Here is a 22,415-nt window from a genome sequence, read left to right on the forward strand (position 1 = left end):
TTGCATTTGAAAGCAGCGTCCTTAGAGCTGCTGAACACCCTCTCCTTTATGAGCTTGGGTAGACTGAAGTTCAGGGGACTTACAATCTAGCTGAGCACGTGAGGGTTTGTGGAAGAGACTGAAGGTAGTAGTTCCCCTTCTGCAACTGGGTAAGAGGCAAGAGGATCTCGCAAAGTAAAAAAAGATCAGCAAAGCTTTCTGTAAAACCTCTGCACAAGTTAAGGGGGAACAATTAGGGTCTACTATCCCTGAGCTAGCTTTTCTGCTTCTCTGATTCAGATTTCAGTAGTTTGGTTGCTGAAATTTAGTATCTTCGGAGAAGTTATTAAATTTATTAGAACACAAATTCAAGCCAATGTATATATATTCCATATAACGGTATTACTGTTCTTGATACAAAGATGTTAGTAAGTTTGCTGGGCACACCAAGATACTGAAGTATACCTTGGAACTGATCTTCTCTGAACACATTTACAGCATAATGTATCATTAATAATTTGTAACCTGTAGTATAAAATGTTTCACTTACAGGCACAATACCATGGCAATAGGAATAGCTGTGGATATCTTGGGTTGCACAGGAAATGTGGAAGATCGAGCAGCAACACTGAACAGGATCATCCAAGTCGCAGTGGAGCTGAAGGACTCGCTGGGGGATTTGTATGCATTTTCTGCCATTATGAAAGCACTGGAAATGCCACAGGTGAAAACCTGTTTCTCTTGATGTTCCAAAACATGGAGTTGTTTGGTGGTTTATTTAATTTAATTTATGCAATTTCTTAAAAGACTAGCGAGATCATCAGACCAGAAACTTTGTCACTAGCAGTGTACTTTTCCTGTGAATCGCTACAGAGTCAATAATGGGTATTCTCTATTTTGTTTGAACAGGTCACTAGGTTAGAACAAACTTGGACCTCTCTGAGACATCACTATACCCAGACTGCAATTATGTATGAAAAACAGCTGAAGCCATTTAGCAAAGCTTTGCATGAAGGACAAGATGAGTGGAATAGTGAGTATGAGCGACACCGGTTTCTATTTAGCCTTTTAATTCTCCCACTACTGATTTCCTGAGATGAGGCAGCTGCTGTTTTGATAGCTGTGCATCCTATGCTAAAATGACTACGTGAACTTGTGTAATGCAGTATAAGGCAATGAAAGAGAAGGCAACAGCCTGCCAGCCAAACATCAGCATGTGCGTGTACCCATGCAGACTATGACACTCTGCCCAAACCCATGTGGAGCAGAAGCTGAAACGCTGCATCATCTTGCCTCAAAGACAGGAAAAAAAATCTCCCTCAGGGGAGAGTTACCTCTGGCAGATTTTGTTTTTTATTTGCTTTGCCTATTGGATCAGAGGATGAATCCTCAGATACAAAGAATGGGTCAGTCAGGTAATTCCTCTGGTCGCATCAGGTGCTTGTGCATCAGAGTCTCTGCAGCTCTGGTCTCCAAAGGGATACGAGGGGGAAATAACATTTCTCTAAAAGAAAGGGAGGAGGGTCAAGAAGGAAGACTTTTTAGCCTCACAGAATTTATTGGAATGACCCAGATTTTAAATGTGTTTAAAATCTCTGTGCCACTGTCTGATAATTCAGCAGAGCCTTCTCCTGTACAGTTTTCTAACACTAATTTGTCTTGGCCTTCTCCCCCAACCAGTTCACTGGAAACTGGTAGGACAGGTGTGAATACTGCAGTTAGTTACAATACCTTCTTCAATTAGCAGGCTTTATACTGTCTGATGATTCGTTCGTTACTCTATATATCCCAGAGACCTGCAGTGTTCCACAGAACAACGTAACAGTGCCGCTGCTGATGCCTCTCGTTACCCTGATGGAGCGACAAGCCGTCGTTTTTGAAGGCATGGACCTGTGGGAAAGCAGTGACCAAAGCTGCGAAATAATGCTCAAGCACTTGGCCACAGCTCGTCGCATAGCGCAGAATGCAGAAACGTACAGCCTGACTGCAGAACGGATGCTGGAAGGTAGGGAAGCACCAGCAGGAGAAACCGGTGCACGTTAACAGAATGTCTGGGTTATGTCTGAAGAATAAAGTCCCCTCTAATTGCCGCTGAAAGTCAGTGCGAGAAATTCTTCTCCTCTTTCATGGGAGATGAGACAGTAGCAAATGTCCTGCAGGAAACTCAGTCTGAGGACAACATCAATTTGTTTAAAAGCGGACAGGAAATTATTCATCACTGTAGCTCCCTAGTAAACAATATAGCATACGTTTTTGCTGAACATACTGAAAAGTTCTCATGACTTAACATGCTGAATCTTTTAGCAAGTGAATAGAATGTACAGTAAGGACTGATAACTTCCTGTCTTCTGTACAATTTAAAATTCCTACTCTGATTTTTGCAAATAAAACACCAGCCATCAAAATAAGACTGTTTTTAATCTTATCTTGAGTCAGATGCAGCCAGAAAGCAGCAGCATGTTAATAATGAGACTCTGTATTTTAAACTTGCAGTGAAAAAATTAAGGGAGGGGAGAGAAATGTAAGTATTTCTGCAGGCAGCATCTATCCATCTGTAATTATATTTAAGGTCAGGCTATAATGACAATTAGAACTGAGCAAAGGATAGCCTGTCCTAGTGTCTCTAGAGATATTTGTGAGCTTCTGGAATGTCACATGGAAAGGATTTTCACTGTTTTACTAACTTGTTAAGATCATTGTGCAAAAGGAACCCAGCACACTAAAGCTTATCTTATTTGGAGGGAATACAGTTTAAAAGCCGCTTCTTCTGAATAAACAACTTGCCTGATGGTGATACTGTGGGATTCTCTTTACTTACTAGGTTTCCAGCCAGATGAAGAGATGAGTGAAATCTTCAAGACAGAATTTCAAATGAGATTGCTCTGGGGCAGCAAAGGAGCACAAGTTAATCAAAACGAAAGATACGAGAAATTCAGCCAGATTTTAACTGCACTTTCCCGAAAACTGGAACCTCCTCCAGTGAAGCAGGTGGAACAATTAAGTATATAAGACTTTGTAAACACATTTAAATTATATACTTGAAATAACCTTAGCTTTCTTTTGGCAATTTGATACTGCACAGACTTCTTGCATTTCACAAGATGTTTAGAACTTTTAATTGCACAATGCACACTTGTTTTTAAACTACTGATTTCTAAACAAATTATTTATTTACTGTGTCACCAAGTCATTTAATGATCCCTTTCAACAGTTAGGTTCTGCCTGTAAGATAGTCTTACAACTGTCTGTATTTTGGCAGAGTTGCAAAGTTTTGATAATGCCTAAAAGTAAGGGCATTGGAATCTTAATATTAAAATGAAGCAAATAGTGTAAATAAAATGATGGATTAAGTATGTGACATTGCAGAAAATTTGTTGTAGAATATTCCTTTAATGAATATAAAACACTGTACACAGAATTGTGAATTAAAGTGTATCTTTATGCAAAATAATTTGCATATTTGCAGGTCGCAGAAATACTGCAGGCTGCAGAAATGATTAAACTGCAGGTTGCAGAAGGCTCAAACTACATCTATGAAAGTAGAAAATTACTTGTGTACGTGTTGGGACAACTTACATTTTTTTCTAAGACAGCATCTGTAGTACTTTACTTTGGCTTTTGCTGGAGCCTGCACTATGCTGCCAGGAATGAATGATGAAATGGCAAGAACAAACAATCCAGATAATTAAAATGCTTTCAGATATGAGTAAATGCGGGTGTATGTATATATTAAACTTGCTTCATTTACTGAGGTGAATCACTTTGGTAAGTAGTTGGGGTTTTTTTGTTGGGTGAAGGCAAAGCAAAAGCTGTTGTCACTTTTCATAGGAAATCAGGGTGCATGGTGTTTATATAAAGAGCGCTTTGGCAGTGAATTCCACTTTGTCACATACAGAGCTGGTGTATAAGCATCATCCTCAGAAGTTCTATAAATATTTAAGCAAGAACTATGGTTAGAGCTGCATGTGCTCATTGACAGTAAGCCTGTTTTTGGAGTGAGATGTTACTTACAGCATCTAAAAGTATTTGGCTAACAATAAAAGCAACACCAAAATGGTATTACCTGTTCCCCCCATCTACAACGGCAGCAGAGTTTCTACCGCCATAACGAGAGATTACAGACCTCATGCTGAAAGTCGCCCTGTCAGTCTTAACAGAAGACAAAGAGGGAAGCTAATTACTTAGACCATGAAAAGATTTTTTTATTCCATGAAAATATTCTCAACAGAGAACACTATTTTTAAACAAAGCATTTAACATTTAGGAAATCAACATGTGCACAAAAAATGGATTAAAAATTACTGAAAAATGTAAGATTCTTTAAGACAACTCACGTTCAGAATTTTAGAATAAGTGATTTATAACTAGCTGTGCAAGTACAAATGTTTTTTTCCTATGTTTAATAACCCTCATACAAGTTGCACTATCCCTCATGAAAGCAACCTGCCTCCAAAGGAAGCAAATCCTGGTTTTAGAAAAACAAACAAACAGTAGCGTGAAAAGAACATTTAGTCCTTTACCAGGAAGTGTTATTACTGACCTGCAAGGCTGTTAGCCAGGCAAACCACAGGCCCTTTAGCAGAAAATACACAGATCACATTTCCTCCACTTTTCTAACTTTAAAATAAAAAAGCGCTAGATTTAAAAAAAAAACAAAAAAAACCAAACACAACAAAACAAACCCAAACCAACAAACCCCCCCAAAACCCCCAAAAACTACCTAAGTAGTTTTGTCAGTATTGAGTAATGTCACATTATTATATAAATAACCCTGTATACAAGCTCCAAAAATCTAAACTTTAGAGTTTAATAGCCCCCATAATACACTAGGTCAAGCTGCGTAATAGTGGTATACATAACAAAAGGAATAAACCTCTACACAAGTCACTCAAATTCATTTTCACTGGTAGTACAGTTCCTAATAACACTGAAATTAAAAGGAATCCAGCACTGCTGCATCCAAATATTGCTTCAGACCCCAGAAAAACAGGATGTTTTGACTATTATTTCATTTCCCCAAACAGCAGGTGGCTGGGTTGACAAGCTTGCTTTGATACAAGTATCCCTCCCCCCAACATCTCTAGTCTAATTCTTATCACCCTAATAAATCAGATATGATGTATTTATTAATAGAACCACAAATGGGAGGCAAGACAACATAAGCAATAGGGGCACTGCAGACAACTATATTTACACGTATAAACATATCCAAATTTCATTTGTTTACAAGTAAAAGTGCACATAGATCATTACGAAGTATCACTCAAATTTCAACTGGTCCATACAATGAAGCGTCACCTGGAAATGGACTAGCACTGCAGTAATTAAAATTGGAACTTCATAGTCAAAAATTAAAAGACAGTTTCCATAAAAATATTTTAAAAAATATTAAAGTCAAATGAAAAGATACACGTTTCAATGTATAAAATTCATGATGCACCATGTATCCAGTAAAGTAGAGCTCTAGAAAACACCTACCGTGGCTACCTCAGCAGCTGCAGCACTGTGAAAAGAGCTGAGACACAAAGCCCTTTGTGAGATACTGTACGTGGTAGTGTTGGCAAACAACAGATTTAGGCACTCGAGTTTAAGGCAGCATTTGAATGGCAAGTGGTTGACTTCTGAAAACAGTCATTAGCTTGCAGTGGTGAATCTCTCTGGTGGTGTTCCAGGTTTTCAGTGCTCACAACAGGTTACTGAAGTGCTGAAGATGGACCACAGTTCTAGGAGTTTCTCTTGATTGCATTGTAGGCTAGAGCTGAGATGTATTATTTCCCCAAATCAACACAAATACATTATGGTCTCTTATCAGTTATGCCAAAAACTGGAATGTAATGATGGTTGCAGTGGTATAGTTATAGCAGCATACATGGATACTGGGATGAAACTCTAGTGCTGAAGATATTTAAACAAAATGATTTGTTATAAAATAAGACAAGCAATGATGTCGAAGTGTTATGCGGACATGCCTGACTGTCCTAGGCATGCAGGAGGAGGTTAAGGGCGAGCATGGAGGTGGCACAGGCAGACTGATAACTGACATGGTTCTAAATGACTGCCAATTAAAAGGAGTTGGAAGAGAGCATAATTGAGATAACCAAAACATAGCACAAGCTCAAATGTAGTTTGTGCATCTGAGACAACCTAGGACAACGAAAATAAAGCAATTTTAGGAGCAGTAGCCTTTTTACTCTGGTAATGGAACTCTATTTTCCTGCACAAATTGAAGAATTTGTAATACATCCTTATCTATGTATGGAGATGCTAAGGTGTTAGTGACTAAATGTATGTCTGCATGCATTCATGCAACTAGCTTTTCCCCTTGGGCCTCCCAGTCTAGTACCCACCCCCACCCGCCCCCAGCAGCTGCATGTAACCTCCTTCAAGATCTCGCCCATTTTCTCAGAAACCCGCTTCAGGAACCTGCAGTCCAAGAGGAAAAAGAAAAGAACAAAGTTACTGAAGGCCTTTAGAAGACAGAGAAGCGTGCTCAGTTCTAACAGGCCTTTCTCAGCGGCTATACATTAGCCTTGTACTCAATTCCACAAACCCTCATTAGAAATACGAGCCACAGCTTTTAGATTACTAGGGAAGAAAAACAAAAAAGCTGATCAAGTAGTGCAATGCAGTTTCCAATCCTCAGTGATTTAACAGTGAGGGAATTACTGTACATTAAAGAGCTTGATTTCAAACTAAACATGATGCAATTCCAAGACTTAGCTTCCAGGCACAGATTAAGAATATAAAATCATTCCCTTTTCAGGAGCAGAGAGAGGTTTGAGCAAGTCACCAAGCATTACACGTGATCTCTTTTTTCGTTTGTTCAAGGTATCTAGAGTTAAAATAATGAAGTTGTGTCAAATACACAACATTCTACATTACAAGTACTGAAAAGGAAGGAGAGAGGCAGGTCAGTGGACCTTCTGTCCTTCTTAATCATGATGTTTTTTCCTGAGTATTTTTGTTGAGCTTTCAGAATCAGAAAACATTTTCCTGTTTAAGAAGTGAAAGCTGCCAAGTATTTGCTAAGGAAGGAAATTAATAATTTTCAGTAACTGAGTTCAGTTAGTTATTAGAGGAAAACCCCTCTTTTTAAACATATAGTTTAAGTCATAAAAGTAGGAACAGTAAATCTTAGAGATCTTTAAAACTAAGTTATTTTTCCGTTCTCTATAAAACCAAAGTATTCTATAGAATAAGCAGGAATCCTGGTCTTTGTCAGTTTAACAGCTGAATTGTATTTAATGCTTTGTAAAGCAGGAACACTAGATCAGTTAAAGCAGAAGAAATTGGTCAAAATTAGAGACCAGTGTAAAATGCGTAATTTAATGTGGTCATCTCTGAAAAAAGCTATAGCAAACTCACATTGCAAACAACAGACCATTGCTGACTTCTGATATTCTAATGCTTTCCATGAACTTGTGTAACTTACTATTTTTCTACTATTTTCCCTGGGGAATGTACAATTGAAAGCTGCCAGTTTACTGTTAGATATAGGTTACTGCACCTTTGCTGTTTTTCTCTAGCGTTACATCTATATATGATGTTGGCACATAGCCTTCCTCTCCATTATGTCTTCGAGCTCTTGTCCACCCATCTCCTTTATCCTCCTCAATAATGTACAAAACTTCCCCTTCTTTCATTGCTAGAGTGCCTTCATTATGACCTGGGGAAAAAAAGAGGCAAAGAAGTCTCAGTGTTCAGACAGAATTTCAAGTCATCTTTTTCCCAGGGCATAGTTTCCAGATTATATATAAACAGGAAGAACCAAAAATCTGTGCAAGAGAACATATGGTCAAACAGGCTTACAGACAAAACCTAGTCCAATTTGTAAAGTTGAATATTTGCCAATAGCCGTACTAATATTTATCTTAAAACAGCACAAAAGTACTGCTCATGAATTAAAGTGATTTATAAAATATTTCCACTGGTCTTATAAGCAAATAGTTGCTCATACAGTTAATTTACTTCAAATCATTTTACCTATCTTCTATAACAAATACTCCATGTCTTATAGTCAAGTTGTGCATGTTGTTAACCTTACCATCAAACGGATATATTGCCTTGCAATGTCCTATAGCTGGTAATGGATCATCATCTTCAAACTCATCATCAAACTCGTTTGGATGTGCATGTTGCTGTGGTGGGCCTCGAACTTCCTGATTTGCATCATCCGTGTAGCTCCCTTCAGGGCTGTAAGGCAATGATTGGAGCGTGAGGACTTTGAAGAGTTCTTACCTCTACAACTCAGAACGTACGTGCATCACAGAAAGGGCAGACCACGGATATCGCTCTGGGAATGCTGGCAGCAGTTTTTATATTTACTGATGGAGGTGATTTTCTGAAAATACTGATCTAACAAAGCCTTGGACTGAATTCTGCTACAAAAACAAACATAAATTTGACATACCTGTCTCTACAGAACCTGGAACCCTTGTGAACCTTATGCAATGGAATAAGATCGCTTTAAAAGGCCCTGCTATTTAATAAGTGGGTGTTTCAATTAGACTCACAATTTTTTTATGTTACCCTAATGACATGAAGTGACCTCTAGAATTCAGAACCACTAAGATTTTCCTTTAGGAGGACATAAACTTTCAGAGAATAAGTAAGTAACAACCACCCCCTACTGTTAACTATCAAAGAGGTATACCGATTCTAGCATAAGATATAAAAACAGTAGAGAGAGAATAGTCACCTCTCTCTGCCCTGTGTTACAAGGTGGTTGATATCACTGCTGTGCCGCCTGTCGCTTCTGGCTGCTACTTTACCTTCAACTTCAGAGAGCCAGGCCTTGGGGAAAAAGAGACAAACAGTGGTGTCAAAGAAAACTTGATTCTAAACCAGCAAATACCATTTAACAAATGCACTTAACTGCAAACAGTTTACTTGTGAGTAGACAGCCACATAGAGACTGCATGCACGTGTGAAGTCTCATCGTTACTTCACGTGAAGCATGAACCTATCCCTCATACTTAGCCTATACGCCATACTAGTCCTAAGGAAAAAAATAGTCGGTACTCACACATGAATTTCAGAATGAGTGATTAATAAGAAACTCTTCTAAACAGATTACATCTTTAATAATGTACATCCTTATTCTAGCCTGACAAACATACAATTTTTTGTGAGGTGCCACATTTTCCAGTATCAAGAGCGCTTTCTTAAATCAAGTAGTTTTTCTGGGTGCTATATTTACAATCCATAACGCAAACTACAATTTTACCACTCGTTTGCATTTTGCAAGGAATTGTTTTAGAGTCTAACCTCATTCTTGTGTATTTCCATCCGAAGACGGTCCATGTTGCTCATAGTCTCAGTTAATTTTGGTTGCAAACTGCCTGGATCACCCATCTGGGGATTTTTTTCATAAACATCCTTCATCTTGATGAGGGCATCTCTAAAAACATACAAAACCCGACAATAATTACAAAAAATTACTTACATCAGTACTGATTCATTAAAGCTAAAATAGTGTTTATGTGTATGAGATCCTGACCCACAATGAGATATTAAGCACAGACATGAGGAACTACCGCTCCCCACCCCATGCCTAAATCCTTTTCCCATTCTGTCATCTTAGCACTTTGCCTTCCTTTCTGGGCTGTGCACAAGCTCACAAGGGCTTCAACTGTTGACTCTTCTCTCTCCGGTCTCAATACCATTTCCCATATTGTTTGTTATACACAATTTCCTAAATATTAATAATGTTATTTTCTTAATGCACTAAGTTGCAGCTCTCTTGCTCAACAGACCTATGCATTGATACTTACTTTTTTTTATTGCATGTTTTTAGATACAATGTTTCCTATGCAATGTTAGGACCAAAATGTGTATTATAGTAAAGCAGAAGGCAGCAATGCTAACAGAACATACAGACAATAAACCATGAACTAAAAAAATGCTTTGTAATACCCAGGACTAGTATATACTCTCCTAGCTTCTGAGAACTGTTGGCTTCAGTAGAGAACTTCAAAAGAAACAGACAGAGAGAGAACCATGACAAACCTCCAAAAAATGCACTCACTTTTGGTCTGTTTCCTTCTGTAGTTCTCTGTTGAGTTCATCAATTCTCTGTTGCAGTTTCTTGCGTCTTTGTTCTGGAGGGAGATGGCTGAAGTCTTCTAGTGCAGGGCCCTGCAAGCAGAAATACTGTGAAACAAGTAACACGCGGGTACCTGGCCAGCTGAAGTGACATACCCACACACGGACAGTGGTCACTGGAAGCAGGATGGACCTTTAAAAAACTCTACTTGACACACAGCTCTATAAAAGACCACAACAGAATAAAGGCATGTTCTTCCTGCCAGATCGTAGTCATTCAGTCAAGGTTCTTTCTGCCTTCTGTAACAGCTGGCTCACAGATGTAACTCAAACTTTGTAGACTTGATTATTTTTCTGAAAAGCTGAGCCATCTACCTCCTATTACATCCACTGCACTTAAAGCAGATTTAGAAAGGACAGAATTAATTACTACAGAGTAATTTCAGTCAAAACAAAAATCTAAGATGCGTACATAATAATAATATGTATATAACTGATTCTTTCTCTGGAGTGTGTGTTCTGTGGCAATTTGGATGCTATCAAAAGAAAAATACTATATTTTGGATCTTAATTCCCAAGTATTATTATAGTTCTCTTCTGGAAGTCCAGCAATCTTTCTAAAAAACATTACAACTTACGAAGTTCGTTCTATGATGCATTCTACCTCAAGTAAAACTAGTTCCTAGAACACAGAAAAAGCCTTTATAACATCAAAATTTTGACTTAAATTTGTTAAACTGGATCAAAACTTTCTCAAATATTCCAAGTCACCTTTTTCATTATAAAAGATAATGTTTCAGGGAGGGGAAAAACCTCCTACTTTCCAAACTTTTTTTTTTTTATTTTTTTTTAAAAAACCAAACTTAAAGCCACCTATTGTTATGAGTCTAAACCTGCAAAGGTTTGATTGCAAACTTGTGCCAAGATTATAAACAGGATGGAAGGACTTGGGTGTGAAAAGCATGGGAAGAGATTTTTACACATCTTGTAAGTTTGTTGTAAAAATTCCCCTCAGGGCGACAGGGACCGACAGCGTTAAGAAGGAAATATGGTACACATTTAATAACAGAAAGTGAAGTTATATTATTTGTGTCCTAGTTGCCTAAGAAAGTTGGTTTTAGCACAAGAAACCCATGTGCCATTACTTGCCATTACAGTAACCCTCCCTGGAGACAAACCGAACTGGACAGCATTTCTCCTGTCAAGAAGAAACCTGGCAGAAACTCGACTGTCACGATTTTGACTCGAGCAGCCTCAGGCTCATGTGCCAAGTTTCTAATAGCCCCTCTTAAGATCTTCTTGGCCCTCAACTCCTTGGTTCATTTGTACTTGTAAAATCATAATCTCACTGCTTTTTAAGAAGGGAATACGAGACACCATAAAAGGATGGAATTCCAGATATGATGTTTCAAAAATAAGGCAGAAGTGTTTCTTTCTGGAGGAAAAAAAAAAAATAATTAAAAGCCTTTCAGGTGCTTTTACACACTACGAAGAAACAAAAAGACGATCACATCCTCCATATCATTCTCCTTACAGGTCAGTTAAAACCAGAGTATCCTACAGCAATAATAAGAAGAACAGAGGTCTTTTTGTGAATTTTTACTGGTTTTACTCTGCAAAACAACAATATTGATTACGGTGGGGTTTTCATTTAATATGACAGCTTTCTAATATTCCTAAGCATGAAGCACCATCTCCCCTGCAATGTTTTGGTTAAACTCAAAGCAGTGAATTTTGCAGCATTCAGTATTTCTCCTTTACACAAGTTTTGTAATCTTTTCATATACCTATTTTATGCTGCTTTAACAACTTTCCTGACAAACAGAAATCCCCAAGTATTTCCCATCATGACCAACTCGTGGACACTGGTCAACCGTAATACTCAAAAATCACGGATTTAGTTGCGGCCAGATCACAAGTCTAATTATCTTAACATTAAGCATGGATGATTGAGAAGACTGCGTGTATGAGTGGAAAATCTGAAGATGTATTTCAGCACCTGACTTAAAGCAGTTATGATATGGAAACACTTTCAAAAGATTACTTTCATGCTATCTTAGCAGAAGTACAGCAGACAGATCAGCACACGGGCTTACCATCTTCACCGACCACTGCACAGTTCATTTGAAAACAGAAAGAAACGGGAAATTATTCACATGCAATGACCAGTTACGAAAATGATTAATGCCTAAAAATGTATCTTTAAAGTATCACTTAAGGATTAAATTTTTAATTTATAAAAAAATTACATTTTACTACAAGCACAAGAAAAGCATAACACAATAATCAGAATTGCACTCCTGCTTTAAGAATTACTGATTTTAAAAATTACTAGGTGATAATGGGTAGTTTAACTTATGAAATTCTAATACACAACTTCATTAAACTACTTTTGAATTTGAGTGTTTTGAATAATATGCTGAAGAACTTCTATTGTAGGAGAAGAAACAAACACACAGCCAACATTGCACAAAATAGCAGAATTTGATGATGATGAAGGACGGGTCAGCCATATGCAAATAACTTGTTAATTATAACTAACAATCCACTACCATCACTTTTACAAATGTAATTTTTACAACATATTTACTTTATTATCACAGTAAAACTACAATAAACAAAGATATTTTTCAAGTTTAGAAGTTAAGTTATTTTACTTTCTGAAAACAGCATTTGAGTCATTGGTGCTATCCTAGAAACACTTTAGCCCAGATAAAAATAAAGACATTTAAAGACTTTATCCTTAGAGGAAGTAAATGAAACATGGGATGCCAGGTGGTGTTATCTTGGGTTTAATGTTCACAGCATTTTGAAGATCTACCATGCTTTCAATGACTTCAGATAACCCTTTCCAGAGAAACACCAAGCAACTTAGAAGATAAATATGTATCTCCGACATCATTTATGACCCTCAGCAATTGTTAAGGCTGTTGATTGGCGCACACACACAAAATAAGGATTTCTAGCAATGCAGAAAGTAAAGCACCTTCACAAATGATATTTCGGTAGAAACTTTTTAGATTTTCGGTAGAAAAGTCCCAAGATGTGAAATGGCACTCAATATGTGATAATGTGATGTCTGTTAAAATGCTTGCAAGGAATTTAAAAATATATAAACATTAAATGTTCATCCTGAAGATTCACAGAGATTAATTGCTTGATATTGTGGGATATTTGAGTTCATCCAGATTTGTAGGATACTAGTGATCCCTGCTAATTCTACGGAATACTATTCTATATTAAATTCATTCACTTTTACATGAACAATGAATTGCAAAAATTAAAAAAAAAAAAAAAGGTTTAATTTTCTGTTAGCATTCTGTAGTTGTCAGGAGATGATCTTTTGCTTCAGTAAAAGGTTCTAGAACTACTAATATTACAAGGTGTTGATTTATGAGCCAGGAGTCAATACATTTAGTGATCAACAAAGAGGGGGTGTAATCGAGACCTGTGCCATTTCAACAACTATCTAATCCAGTTAGTTCGTCACTGAGTATTAAAGAAGGAACATTATCTTCACGACCAGAGCAAATTATGATATAAGTGATTCAGAAGGGGAAGGAGAAACTGTCCTCCATAAATACTTAGAGGACCACAAGAATTTTCTAAAAAGCAGTGGTGGTAGAAAAGGTATTTCCAAGATACCTGGGGGCCTGAAATAAGATGCCACAACATGACTTAAAGAAAGTAAGTTTTAAGCATAACTAGTTATATTTCAGAATGACAGCAAGGGAGCCTCTAAATCATAACTTTACCGCAATATAACGTTGTACTTTGATCCCCCACATGATGTCAACAGTAGTCAACCATTCGTGATGCACATGAGACAGCAATTCAATATTGTTTTCAAATATCAGAATTATATATAATCAAATGCATCCAATTACCTCATTATTTGGATCAATAAATATCGTAAAATGTACATAAACTGGGCAGCCTATACTTCACTGATGTAACAGGAAAATGCCAGTATATTTATCACCAGTGCCATAAATGTTGCTGGGAAACCACTTAACATTCCCTTATATTGTCTTCCAAACAAATTCTATTTGCAGAATATGCCACTATAAATTAGTAAATGAACTGACAAGTCTCAGAAGGTGGCATTTGGTAGTAATTTTTCAAAAATTTTACCCAAGAGAACCCTGGACAAACAAGAACAACTGATTAATCATAAAATGCATTAAAAAATTATAATGTTTAAAAAAAATCAGTATTTCCAAATCTGCAAGCACCATATGCTATAGCATTTGATGTACAAAAGAAATGAAATTTCTCCCTTCTTAGTTCAGTGTCTCATAATCAACTGCTATTATTTCAATTTAAAGTTCAGCAAAGAAGACATCTGATCTGTCACGATGTTTTTCGTGGTGACTATAAACCCAATGATAAATTACTGCAAAAATATGTTACATGGTGGTAGGAAAACATTTGTGAATGTGAACAAGAATGAAGAAAGGGATCAAACACATGCTGAGCACCCTCTTTATAACACCTTTCTTTTAGGCACAAGTACTTGGAATGCGATAAAGAGTATTTCTATTTTATTTTATTTTTAACCTGTTGGTAACTTCTGTATAATATGGAACAAAGTACCCTAACAGTGACCTTACAGCTGAAGTGTTACTTTCAACAAAGTAAGCCTTATAATGAGGGTGAAGAGCATCAGAAAAGCCACATCACAAACACACTGTTCATAGCCCATCATGCATTTCAACTTGTTATCAAACTTACCCCTCTTTTGAGGCTTCTGAAAGAAGGAATTCTGGGCTTCCCTGTTTTTATGTCACTCATGCAATAATGCACTGGTTCAATGGAGAATATGGGATACTGGGACCCATTAGGAGTACTGGATGTGTATAAACTAGTAGGGGTTAGGGGTGGGGATTGTGGCTAATGTGGAAATAAAGAAAGCAATAAATAAGCCAAATGTTCAAAGTGATTTTAAAATGAAAATTTTGTCTTACAAAAATAAAATTTCCATCCAAAACAGAAACAGCTTGTAACGTTCCAGACATATTTACACTATAATTCTATTGGTTTTAAAAGGTTTCTGTCATGAATTAATCTTCAGAGTTACAGGTTGGTGCAGAAAATGAAGGAATATTCAAAAAAACTTTAGATTCAACACTTCCACAAGATCCTAACAAGATCCCGAAGCTGCCTGTCTCTTTTCGTAAAACAGGAGGTTCTGCTTTTCCCAACTTTAGTTACAGCCATTCTGGAAGCTTGTGCATTCCTGCTCACTGTTCTTCCTACGTTTTGATGTACCCCACCAGGTAAGCTAAAATAGAAACACTAGGTACCTCTACGGAGAATGACTAAAACAAAAAGTATACTCAATGTCTGTAGTCAAGCTGGACTGACACAATGGCTATGTGGAATTCTTCATCAGTATCACCACGAGGACTTCCTCCATTTTCTTCCTCCCCTTTTTTCAAATTGCTTCTCTCATTTTTTGTCTCACATATCTCTGCTGCTTTTTCACAGTTTGATTTTTCTGTACTATTTCCTCTGCCGCACAACTCATTACCTTTCCAAAAGACTTTTATGTCTTTGACAACATCAAAAATAGGTAAATGCATATCTCTAAGTCAAGACCAGCCATAGTTTCAGGTAAATGAAGGCCCAAAGGCTACTGTGAATACCCCAGCTACAATACATCAGCATATTTTTGTATTAGCTAATTTAAGAATATCTTTTAAAACCTGTAAATAGTATTTAGAATTAAATATGTATCTCCTGATAAGTATTTTGCTCCCAGCTGCTGTTTTGTAGAGCGCCCCTCCATCCTCCCCAAAAACAGGTGGAAAAAAGGGACGTAATCTTCCATTTCCTTCAGGACCTCAGGGAAGAGATGCATAGATGCATGTAGTACCTATACACGTATGGATATCTCTGATTCCATACAGGAAACACTAAGGCTGACGCTCTGAATGCTACACACAAAGTGAATGAACTGGGGAGAAGAAAGAGTAGGGAAAGTCCTGTCAGCTTTCTTCAGTTGTCATAAGGAACGTCTTAGAACTCCAGTAAATGCCAAGGTCCAGACTGAAAACCAATGCAGATTTTCATAGCTTCCCTCTCCAAAAATCTCAGAAAGATGTCTTGGCTTGTCAAACTGGTAGTCGAGATCTAATTTCAGAACACCTCTGCAGCCAAATGCAATAAATATGCTAATGCATTAATACCTTTCAACTATTATCAATCATTAATTATACTACATAAAAAGTAAACAATCCAGTTTCATTTTCACACACCACTGTGGTTACATAATACACTGAGGAGGGAATAAAGAATCAGCTATATCCTTGCCTTCTGTAAAGATCTGCTTTCTTGGAATACTATCAAGAGGAAAATAAATCCTACCACTAACAAGCTCTGAGAATAGTTTCATATAATAAATGGCAGAAACTGACTTGGAGCATTAAAATAACCTCAGCGAAATTTGTGGGAATCATTAAAATGAGTCACTGATATGCTCCAATGCTAAATGAAGACCTAGAATAAAATTTAAATATGTATATGCTTCATTATTCATTTATATAGCTAACGCATGTATTGATAATTTTGATCCATGAAGGCATCTCGCACAGAAAGTGCTAACTGAAACTAATATAATAATACAAGAAAGGACATTTAGAAGGGGGTTGCTTTTTGTAGCATAAAAGAGAGATCTGAAGTCTGCCTGATTCCAAAACATACTCCCCCTCCCCTTATTTTTACATTTACAATTAACACCTTTTCTATGCAATCATAGAAAGTCTCTACAGAAACTTAGAAATGTTACAGAAATGGGAAGCTACTTTTATCTAATAACTATTAAAAACATTCCCAACACAAATCACTAGAAGAAAAACTGGAAGACTTCCCCCAGTGAGAACTTGATTCTTAGTATAAGTATGCAGCCCTACTCAAACCTTCAGATCTCCTTACACATATTTTAAAAGACAGTGCCAGGCAAGAGGAAGGTTATTTTAAAATAAATAAACCGCTGCTTCCATACACTCTAGATCTTCGCATTTGAATTTTCCAAATAGTAATTTCTTAATTGTTACCTTTGGCTTCTTTCCAAACAGCCACAGCTTTCCTTTAGCCTTGCTCACTGTAGTTTTTGAATCAATTCTCATTCCTTCCTGCTTTGGTGTACTGATGGTTCCATCAGAGATGGTTCTGTAAATATTCTGACTGTAATCTTCAAATGGAAAATCTCCAGGAGGTTCAAAACCAGATTTGAAGCAGTCTATCACTAGTTGAGAGTCCTAAACATAAACATTCAGGAGTTTAAAAAGCAAAACAAGCAAACTCATCAAGAACTGGACAGAGAAAAATGCAGAGACTTAAATTTTTCCTTTAATTGTAGAGATGCACAAATAGGAAAGTGAGAGAGCGCTCAAAAGGCATGCTTTTGGATAGATCAAGTTAAGATAACTTACGTTCTTTTTTCTCAGCAGTGTTACTATGGGTGTGAATCAAAGCATACCCCGCTCTTCAGAATCCACCAAATACCCCCCAAGGCTTATCATAAATTTAAAACAGGACATGCTTTAGGGCCCAACCATGACCCCACCTTCTAATCCTTCAGCATTAGTACTGAAATGAAGGTAGCACTAAGAAAATAGTGTAGTAAGTAAGATAGCACAGGGAAAAGCCCGTATTAAAAGGAGTAAGAAAGAAGTGTCGGTAGCTGCAATCAAACAGGATATAGAATGACACTTTTTTAACTGAACACCCTTTATATAATTTAATGCTACATTCTGGAGAAAATACCAACAATGTTGGTGTTCTAGGATGTTTCAGGATAACCAAACCAATGTGTCCAAAATCACAGAGTGAGAAAGCAACAAAATAGCTTCAGATCACAAGAAAGCAATAAAACAGGAAGAGAAAAACACCAAAAGTGGAAGTGACCGTTTAGGCTAAAACTGAAGTCACAACACTTTTCAAGCAGACAAATACTTGATAACAGAAATACAAATGTACACGTTAAGTCCATCTTTCCCCTCTCCACAGCTTCCATATCAGTTAAATTGCTCACACACATTTAAAAAGTTACTCAATTCTACTTACTCTATGTTCATCAACTGATTTTGCTGCAAGGATCATCCCTTCTAGACATTTAGAGATAATCGGAATAACCTTGCGCTCAGAGTCAGCAAAGCCTTTGTAACACTCACTAAGTTTGATAGTCCTTCTTTCATCCATTTCTTGAAGTTGCTGCAAGCACAAAGGATGATAAAATAAAGCTTTTATTTGCAGATTTTTTTCCCCCGATCCTGATGTATGCAGCTACTGTGGGTCACCAGTGTAGCAAAATTTCTGTGCTTTCCCAGTATTTTTATTTGCTTAAGAAAACAAAACTTAATAAAGTTAAAAAATCAAGTCATTTCAGACATAGACTTATGATGCCCATAGACATTTGATTTTAAAAATGATGTAGATGACTGGACTTTCCTTTCCTTATTCTTTTTTAAAGCATGTGTACAGTGTTTACAGACACCTATTTAATTTAAAATATTTGTTTCATGCAAAAATGAAAGCTACAGTAAAAAAATTCTACTGATTTCTACATTTCCTCACTCTCTCCTAGTTCCAAATAATTCCTTTCTGGTGATAAATATCTCTATCTTGCTTTTATTTTTATGTTGTCCAATAAATACCAATAATTAAAAAATAAGAAAAATTAGAAATATTTATATGCTTTTTAGACATGCTCTCTGATTTGAAATACAAACCATTTCCTTTAGAAGTGTGCAAGAAAATAAAGAAAAGAATACCATTACATAAGATTTGTAATACAAGTCTACTGGAACACAACAAAAAGAACAAATTAAAGAGAAATAGTATTAAGATAATAGCCCTGGACCTTTCACCTAACTGAAGGTGGAAAAAAAACCCCAAAACAAAAAGCAACAGTACATACATTAATAGCTTATCAAAAACAGACTAAGAAGTTGAATCTTTCCTATATCTGCTCTAACAAAGGCAGATGGCTCAAACAGCGTCCAATTTCCTCTCCCTGAAACAAAGCAACAACCTAGTCATGCTAAATCCCTCTTCTCAAGGTTTTCCCATGGAATGTTACCAAATATTTGCAAGGAAATAATAAAAATGCAGTCCCAAGAGAAAGTAGGACTAGGCCTTTCTGCTCTTACTGGAGATGTCAAAAAACATAAGTAATATCTTACAATGATAATGGATTTTAAGACTAGAGAAATAAAAGCAATAAACCAAAACTCTGGTCCAAGCTACAAACAAAAATGATCGAACTGTTTCTCTTGGGAGTTGACCACAATTCCTCCATCAGTGTGCCAATGTCAGATCTACTCTAGTGCTGCTTAACACTTGAAATATTAGAAAAGCATTTTTTTCCCTGGGAATCCTAGACCTTCTAATAAAATGTTTTTAAAAAACATTAACTCCTTTGTGCTTTTGGAAAATATCAAGCATTCTTAAGCTGGTACATCTTCAAATAAAGTCAGTATTTTTACTTTCCATTTCCTCACTCCATGTTTTGGAATCAGTTTCTACAGTCCCTGTAGCCTCCCAAATGGCTGAACGTACATGCCAATACACTTCTGAACTCCCCGTTGTCTGATGCCCCCCAACTACTTTACTTCAAACTAGTTTTGCAAAGTCTCTCTATTTTTGAAAGAATCTTAAAAAGACCCCACTTAAATAGTTACATGAAGCACCTTGAGAAATCCCCTTTTTACATGCCAAGTATGAATCTAATTTGACCTTTAACTTTTTTTTAGTTTTGGGCCATTTTAGATGGCAGTATCGATGAAGCAATGACCAATTGGGGTGGGGGGAAGTACTTCTGCCTCCAATCCACCCATTTTATACCTGTACGTGAGATACATTAAACCACATAGTCACCATTAGCTATATACTTTCCTTCATCTCTGCAAGAGTCAAAGCATTCACACACACAAGTATCAAGAGAACTAGTGATCAAACCTTATTAGAATGATTGTTTTAAATGTTTGGGGTCACCCAGATGTCTCAAATGTTTATTTTGCCACACTTCTTCAGCAATATTTAAACAAAGAGTCTATAAAATATAAAATCTTCACAGAAGATGCAACAGAATATTTTCATTACAAGCCTAAACATAATTACTGTAAGGAGTAAGCCTCATGATAAAACACAGGTTGTATCAAGATTATGCTAATTTCTTGATAAAAGTATCCAGTACGATCTCAAAAATGTTTTAAATTTTAAAATCTACTTCTCCTTTAAAAGAAGATATGACATACTTTCTCTGTTAATTATTTTACCTTATAAATCTGAGGAATGACAATGTAGTAGTGTTTGTGCTGCTCTCCATTAAAATTCTGTAGTTGTGCAGCATATTCATTTTTGTTTTCATCAGCCATATGCGTGCGCAGGTTTAACTGTTGCTTAGCCTAGTAGGAAAGTGTTATCAGTTCAAACATGTCTTTTGCTTTTCAATGACATACAGCATAATTTTGATTTATTTTTATTAACTATGCAAAAACACTAATCACAAGTCATCAAAACTGATATCCTTATAACCGAAATAAATAGAATGTGAGACTTCATACATACTGACAGTCTACAGACCTAATTTGTTACATACAGAGAGAGCAATGATCATTTAGGTCCCTTAGCCATGTCGCTTAAATGCATATCCTAAAAACCATGGAAGTGATTGAACATATATATCACAAGATACCAAATACCAGTAAGCCTGCCTGTTTAAGGACAGTCATCATCTCAACAGCATCATCTCGAGACTAATGAAGCGTCCTCCCTCTCCGTGCTGTCTTAACTTCGATTTTGCACATCATAAGCAAGCATATTTTATACACAATTTTATATACTCAAAGAATGTTGTTCCAGTACTGATGATAACATACAAATAAAATGTTTATTATAATAAAGAGAGAGTAAAGAAAGAAATGGCATGGCTCTTACCTTCTCAACATCAGCCTTTGTTGCATTAGTGTCGTTGTCCAGTCTTTCGTAACTTTGCTGTGCCTTCTCTGCCTCTCTGCATTCTCTCTCAAATTTCTTTTTGCTCTACAAAAGCCACAAACTTAATGCTCCAATAGCCACTATCCCCTTTTGGTTCTGTACAGTAATTTTGAATTCTAAGTATCAAAGCTTCCATTTAAATATCTTCAATTTACTAAGTACCTTTAAGTAAATACACTGTTCTCTCAGCAATCAAGTCTCAAAAAATTTCAACTTTTCATTTAAAACTTGTTTCCTTGAAGTACCAAGAAGGAAACAACTGTAATTATGCTATAAAATATCAGATAATCAAAATACAAAATAACCTATTACAAAGATCTGCAGTTAATTATAACCAGTCAAGCCCACTTTCTAGCCGGACTTCAATAACCCAAATAAAAGTTAGGGGGCAAAAAAATTAAACCTGGACTTGTATGAGTAAAATTTTCAAGTTCCCTTCTTCAGTGATCAATTTTAATTGAATAAATTCAACTAAATTATTTTGAAGGTGGTCTGAAGGATCTATCTACATGATGAGATCTTAGTATACCCATCCATTATCATCAGTATTCTTATCAACTGGCGTAGCTGTAAGCAGCACAGACAACAATATTCAATTGATGTACGAGATACCCGGCTGTTGTCAAGACAACTGCTGTAGGAAAAACTGCCGGTATCTCTAGTGAAAAACTGGCAACAGAATGTGTCAGCACTGCTCTCCTGCTTCTGTGCAAAGTCAGGCAATTGAGGTTAATGTGTCCCTTAAAGGCTGTATGCATTTAAAAGACTGACTTTGCACTCAAGTAAACACAGTGCAGGCAACACAACTGATTGTTTGAGGTGAACTCTGGGAATTATCTTGGTGAAGCATCCAGAACTACCACATCTGCTCCTACTCTGGTCCCATGACCATGAATTAAACTCTTTGACATGACACTGAAGCAAGACATCGCTTATCTGGGTCCACAACAACAAAATAGAAATTCAGCTCGCTGGCACTGCTTCACAGTAATCTGGATCAAAGATATAATAAATTTCTAAGACACAAAACCAGCAGAATATCAGAACACATCTTGAACACGCTTGGTTGAATCTTATGTTTTCTCATCCTTAAATGCATGTCTCTCAAGAAAAAGGTAGCTTATAATCTATTCTACAGAAATTTACTTCCTGCATTTCTCTGTTAGACAGTAATTCTGCCTCCTGAAAGTGTAATAGTCTATAGCAGTATCCTAGAACAGGCCTCATGTAAGCCCTCAAACTCAAGTCAAATACAGTGACTTAAGAATTCATCTTCATATGAATAAATTGTTATTATTACTCTCTAAAGAAAAAGTAGCCCACGGAGAAGCAACCAAAGGAGTCTGTACCCGTGTTAAAAACAAATTCCTTTACGCTGGAGAAAAGCC

General features: G+C 36.7%; 2 protein-coding genes across 15 annotated transcripts in view; one reads left to right on the top strand and one right to left on the bottom strand.

Annotated features, from left to right (window-relative positions):
• BCAR3 (BCAR3 adaptor protein, NSP family member) overlaps window positions 1-4,057 on the top strand; it is a 112,979-nt gene extending 108,922 nt beyond the window's left edge. For all 12 annotated transcript variants that reach the window (XM_054212144.1, XM_054212133.1, XM_054212130.1 and 9 more), the window contains 4 exons: window positions 532-703; window positions 889-1,012; window positions 1,772-1,984; window positions 2,801-4,057. In XM_054212144.1, coding sequence (XP_054068119.1) covers window positions 532-703; window positions 889-1,012; window positions 1,772-1,984; window positions 2,801-2,988 — 697 coding nt within the window. In that variant the 3' untranslated portion in view covers window positions 2,989-4,057. The remainder of the gene's footprint in view (window positions 1-531; window positions 704-888; window positions 1,013-1,771; window positions 1,985-2,800) is intronic.
• A 103-nt stretch (window positions 4,058-4,160) lies between these two features.
• The window catches only part of FNBP1L (formin binding protein 1 like), a 60,007-nt gene continuing 41,752 nt past the window's right edge, over window positions 4,161-22,415 (bottom strand). The window contains exons 6-16 of one of the 3 annotated variants that reach the window (XM_054212147.1): window positions 20,968-21,072; window positions 20,307-20,435; window positions 18,094-18,240; window positions 17,082-17,285; window positions 14,758-14,916; window positions 12,120-12,134; window positions 10,007-10,116; window positions 9,247-9,379; window positions 8,678-8,772; window positions 8,024-8,172; window positions 4,161-7,645 (exon numbers count right to left, since the gene is read on the bottom strand). In XM_054212147.1, coding sequence (XP_054068122.1) covers window positions 7,467-7,645; window positions 8,024-8,172; window positions 8,678-8,772; window positions 9,247-9,379; window positions 10,007-10,116; window positions 12,120-12,134; window positions 14,758-14,916; window positions 17,082-17,285; window positions 18,094-18,240; window positions 20,307-20,435; window positions 20,968-21,072 — 1,425 coding nt within the window. In that variant the 3' untranslated portion in view covers window positions 4,161-7,466. The remainder of the gene's footprint in view (window positions 7,646-8,023; window positions 8,173-8,677; window positions 8,773-9,246; window positions 9,380-10,006; window positions 10,117-12,119; window positions 12,135-14,757; window positions 14,917-17,081; window positions 17,286-18,093; window positions 18,241-20,306; window positions 20,436-20,967; window positions 21,073-22,415) is intronic. The other 2 variants (XM_054212146.1, XM_054212145.1) reach the window with 2 other exon arrangements.

This window comes from Rissa tridactyla, chromosome 8, assembly GCF_028500815.1.
Source record: "Rissa tridactyla isolate bRisTri1 chromosome 8, bRisTri1.patW.cur.20221130, whole genome shotgun sequence".
Taxonomy (NCBI): Eukaryota; Metazoa; Chordata; class Aves; order Charadriiformes; family Laridae; genus Rissa; species Rissa tridactyla.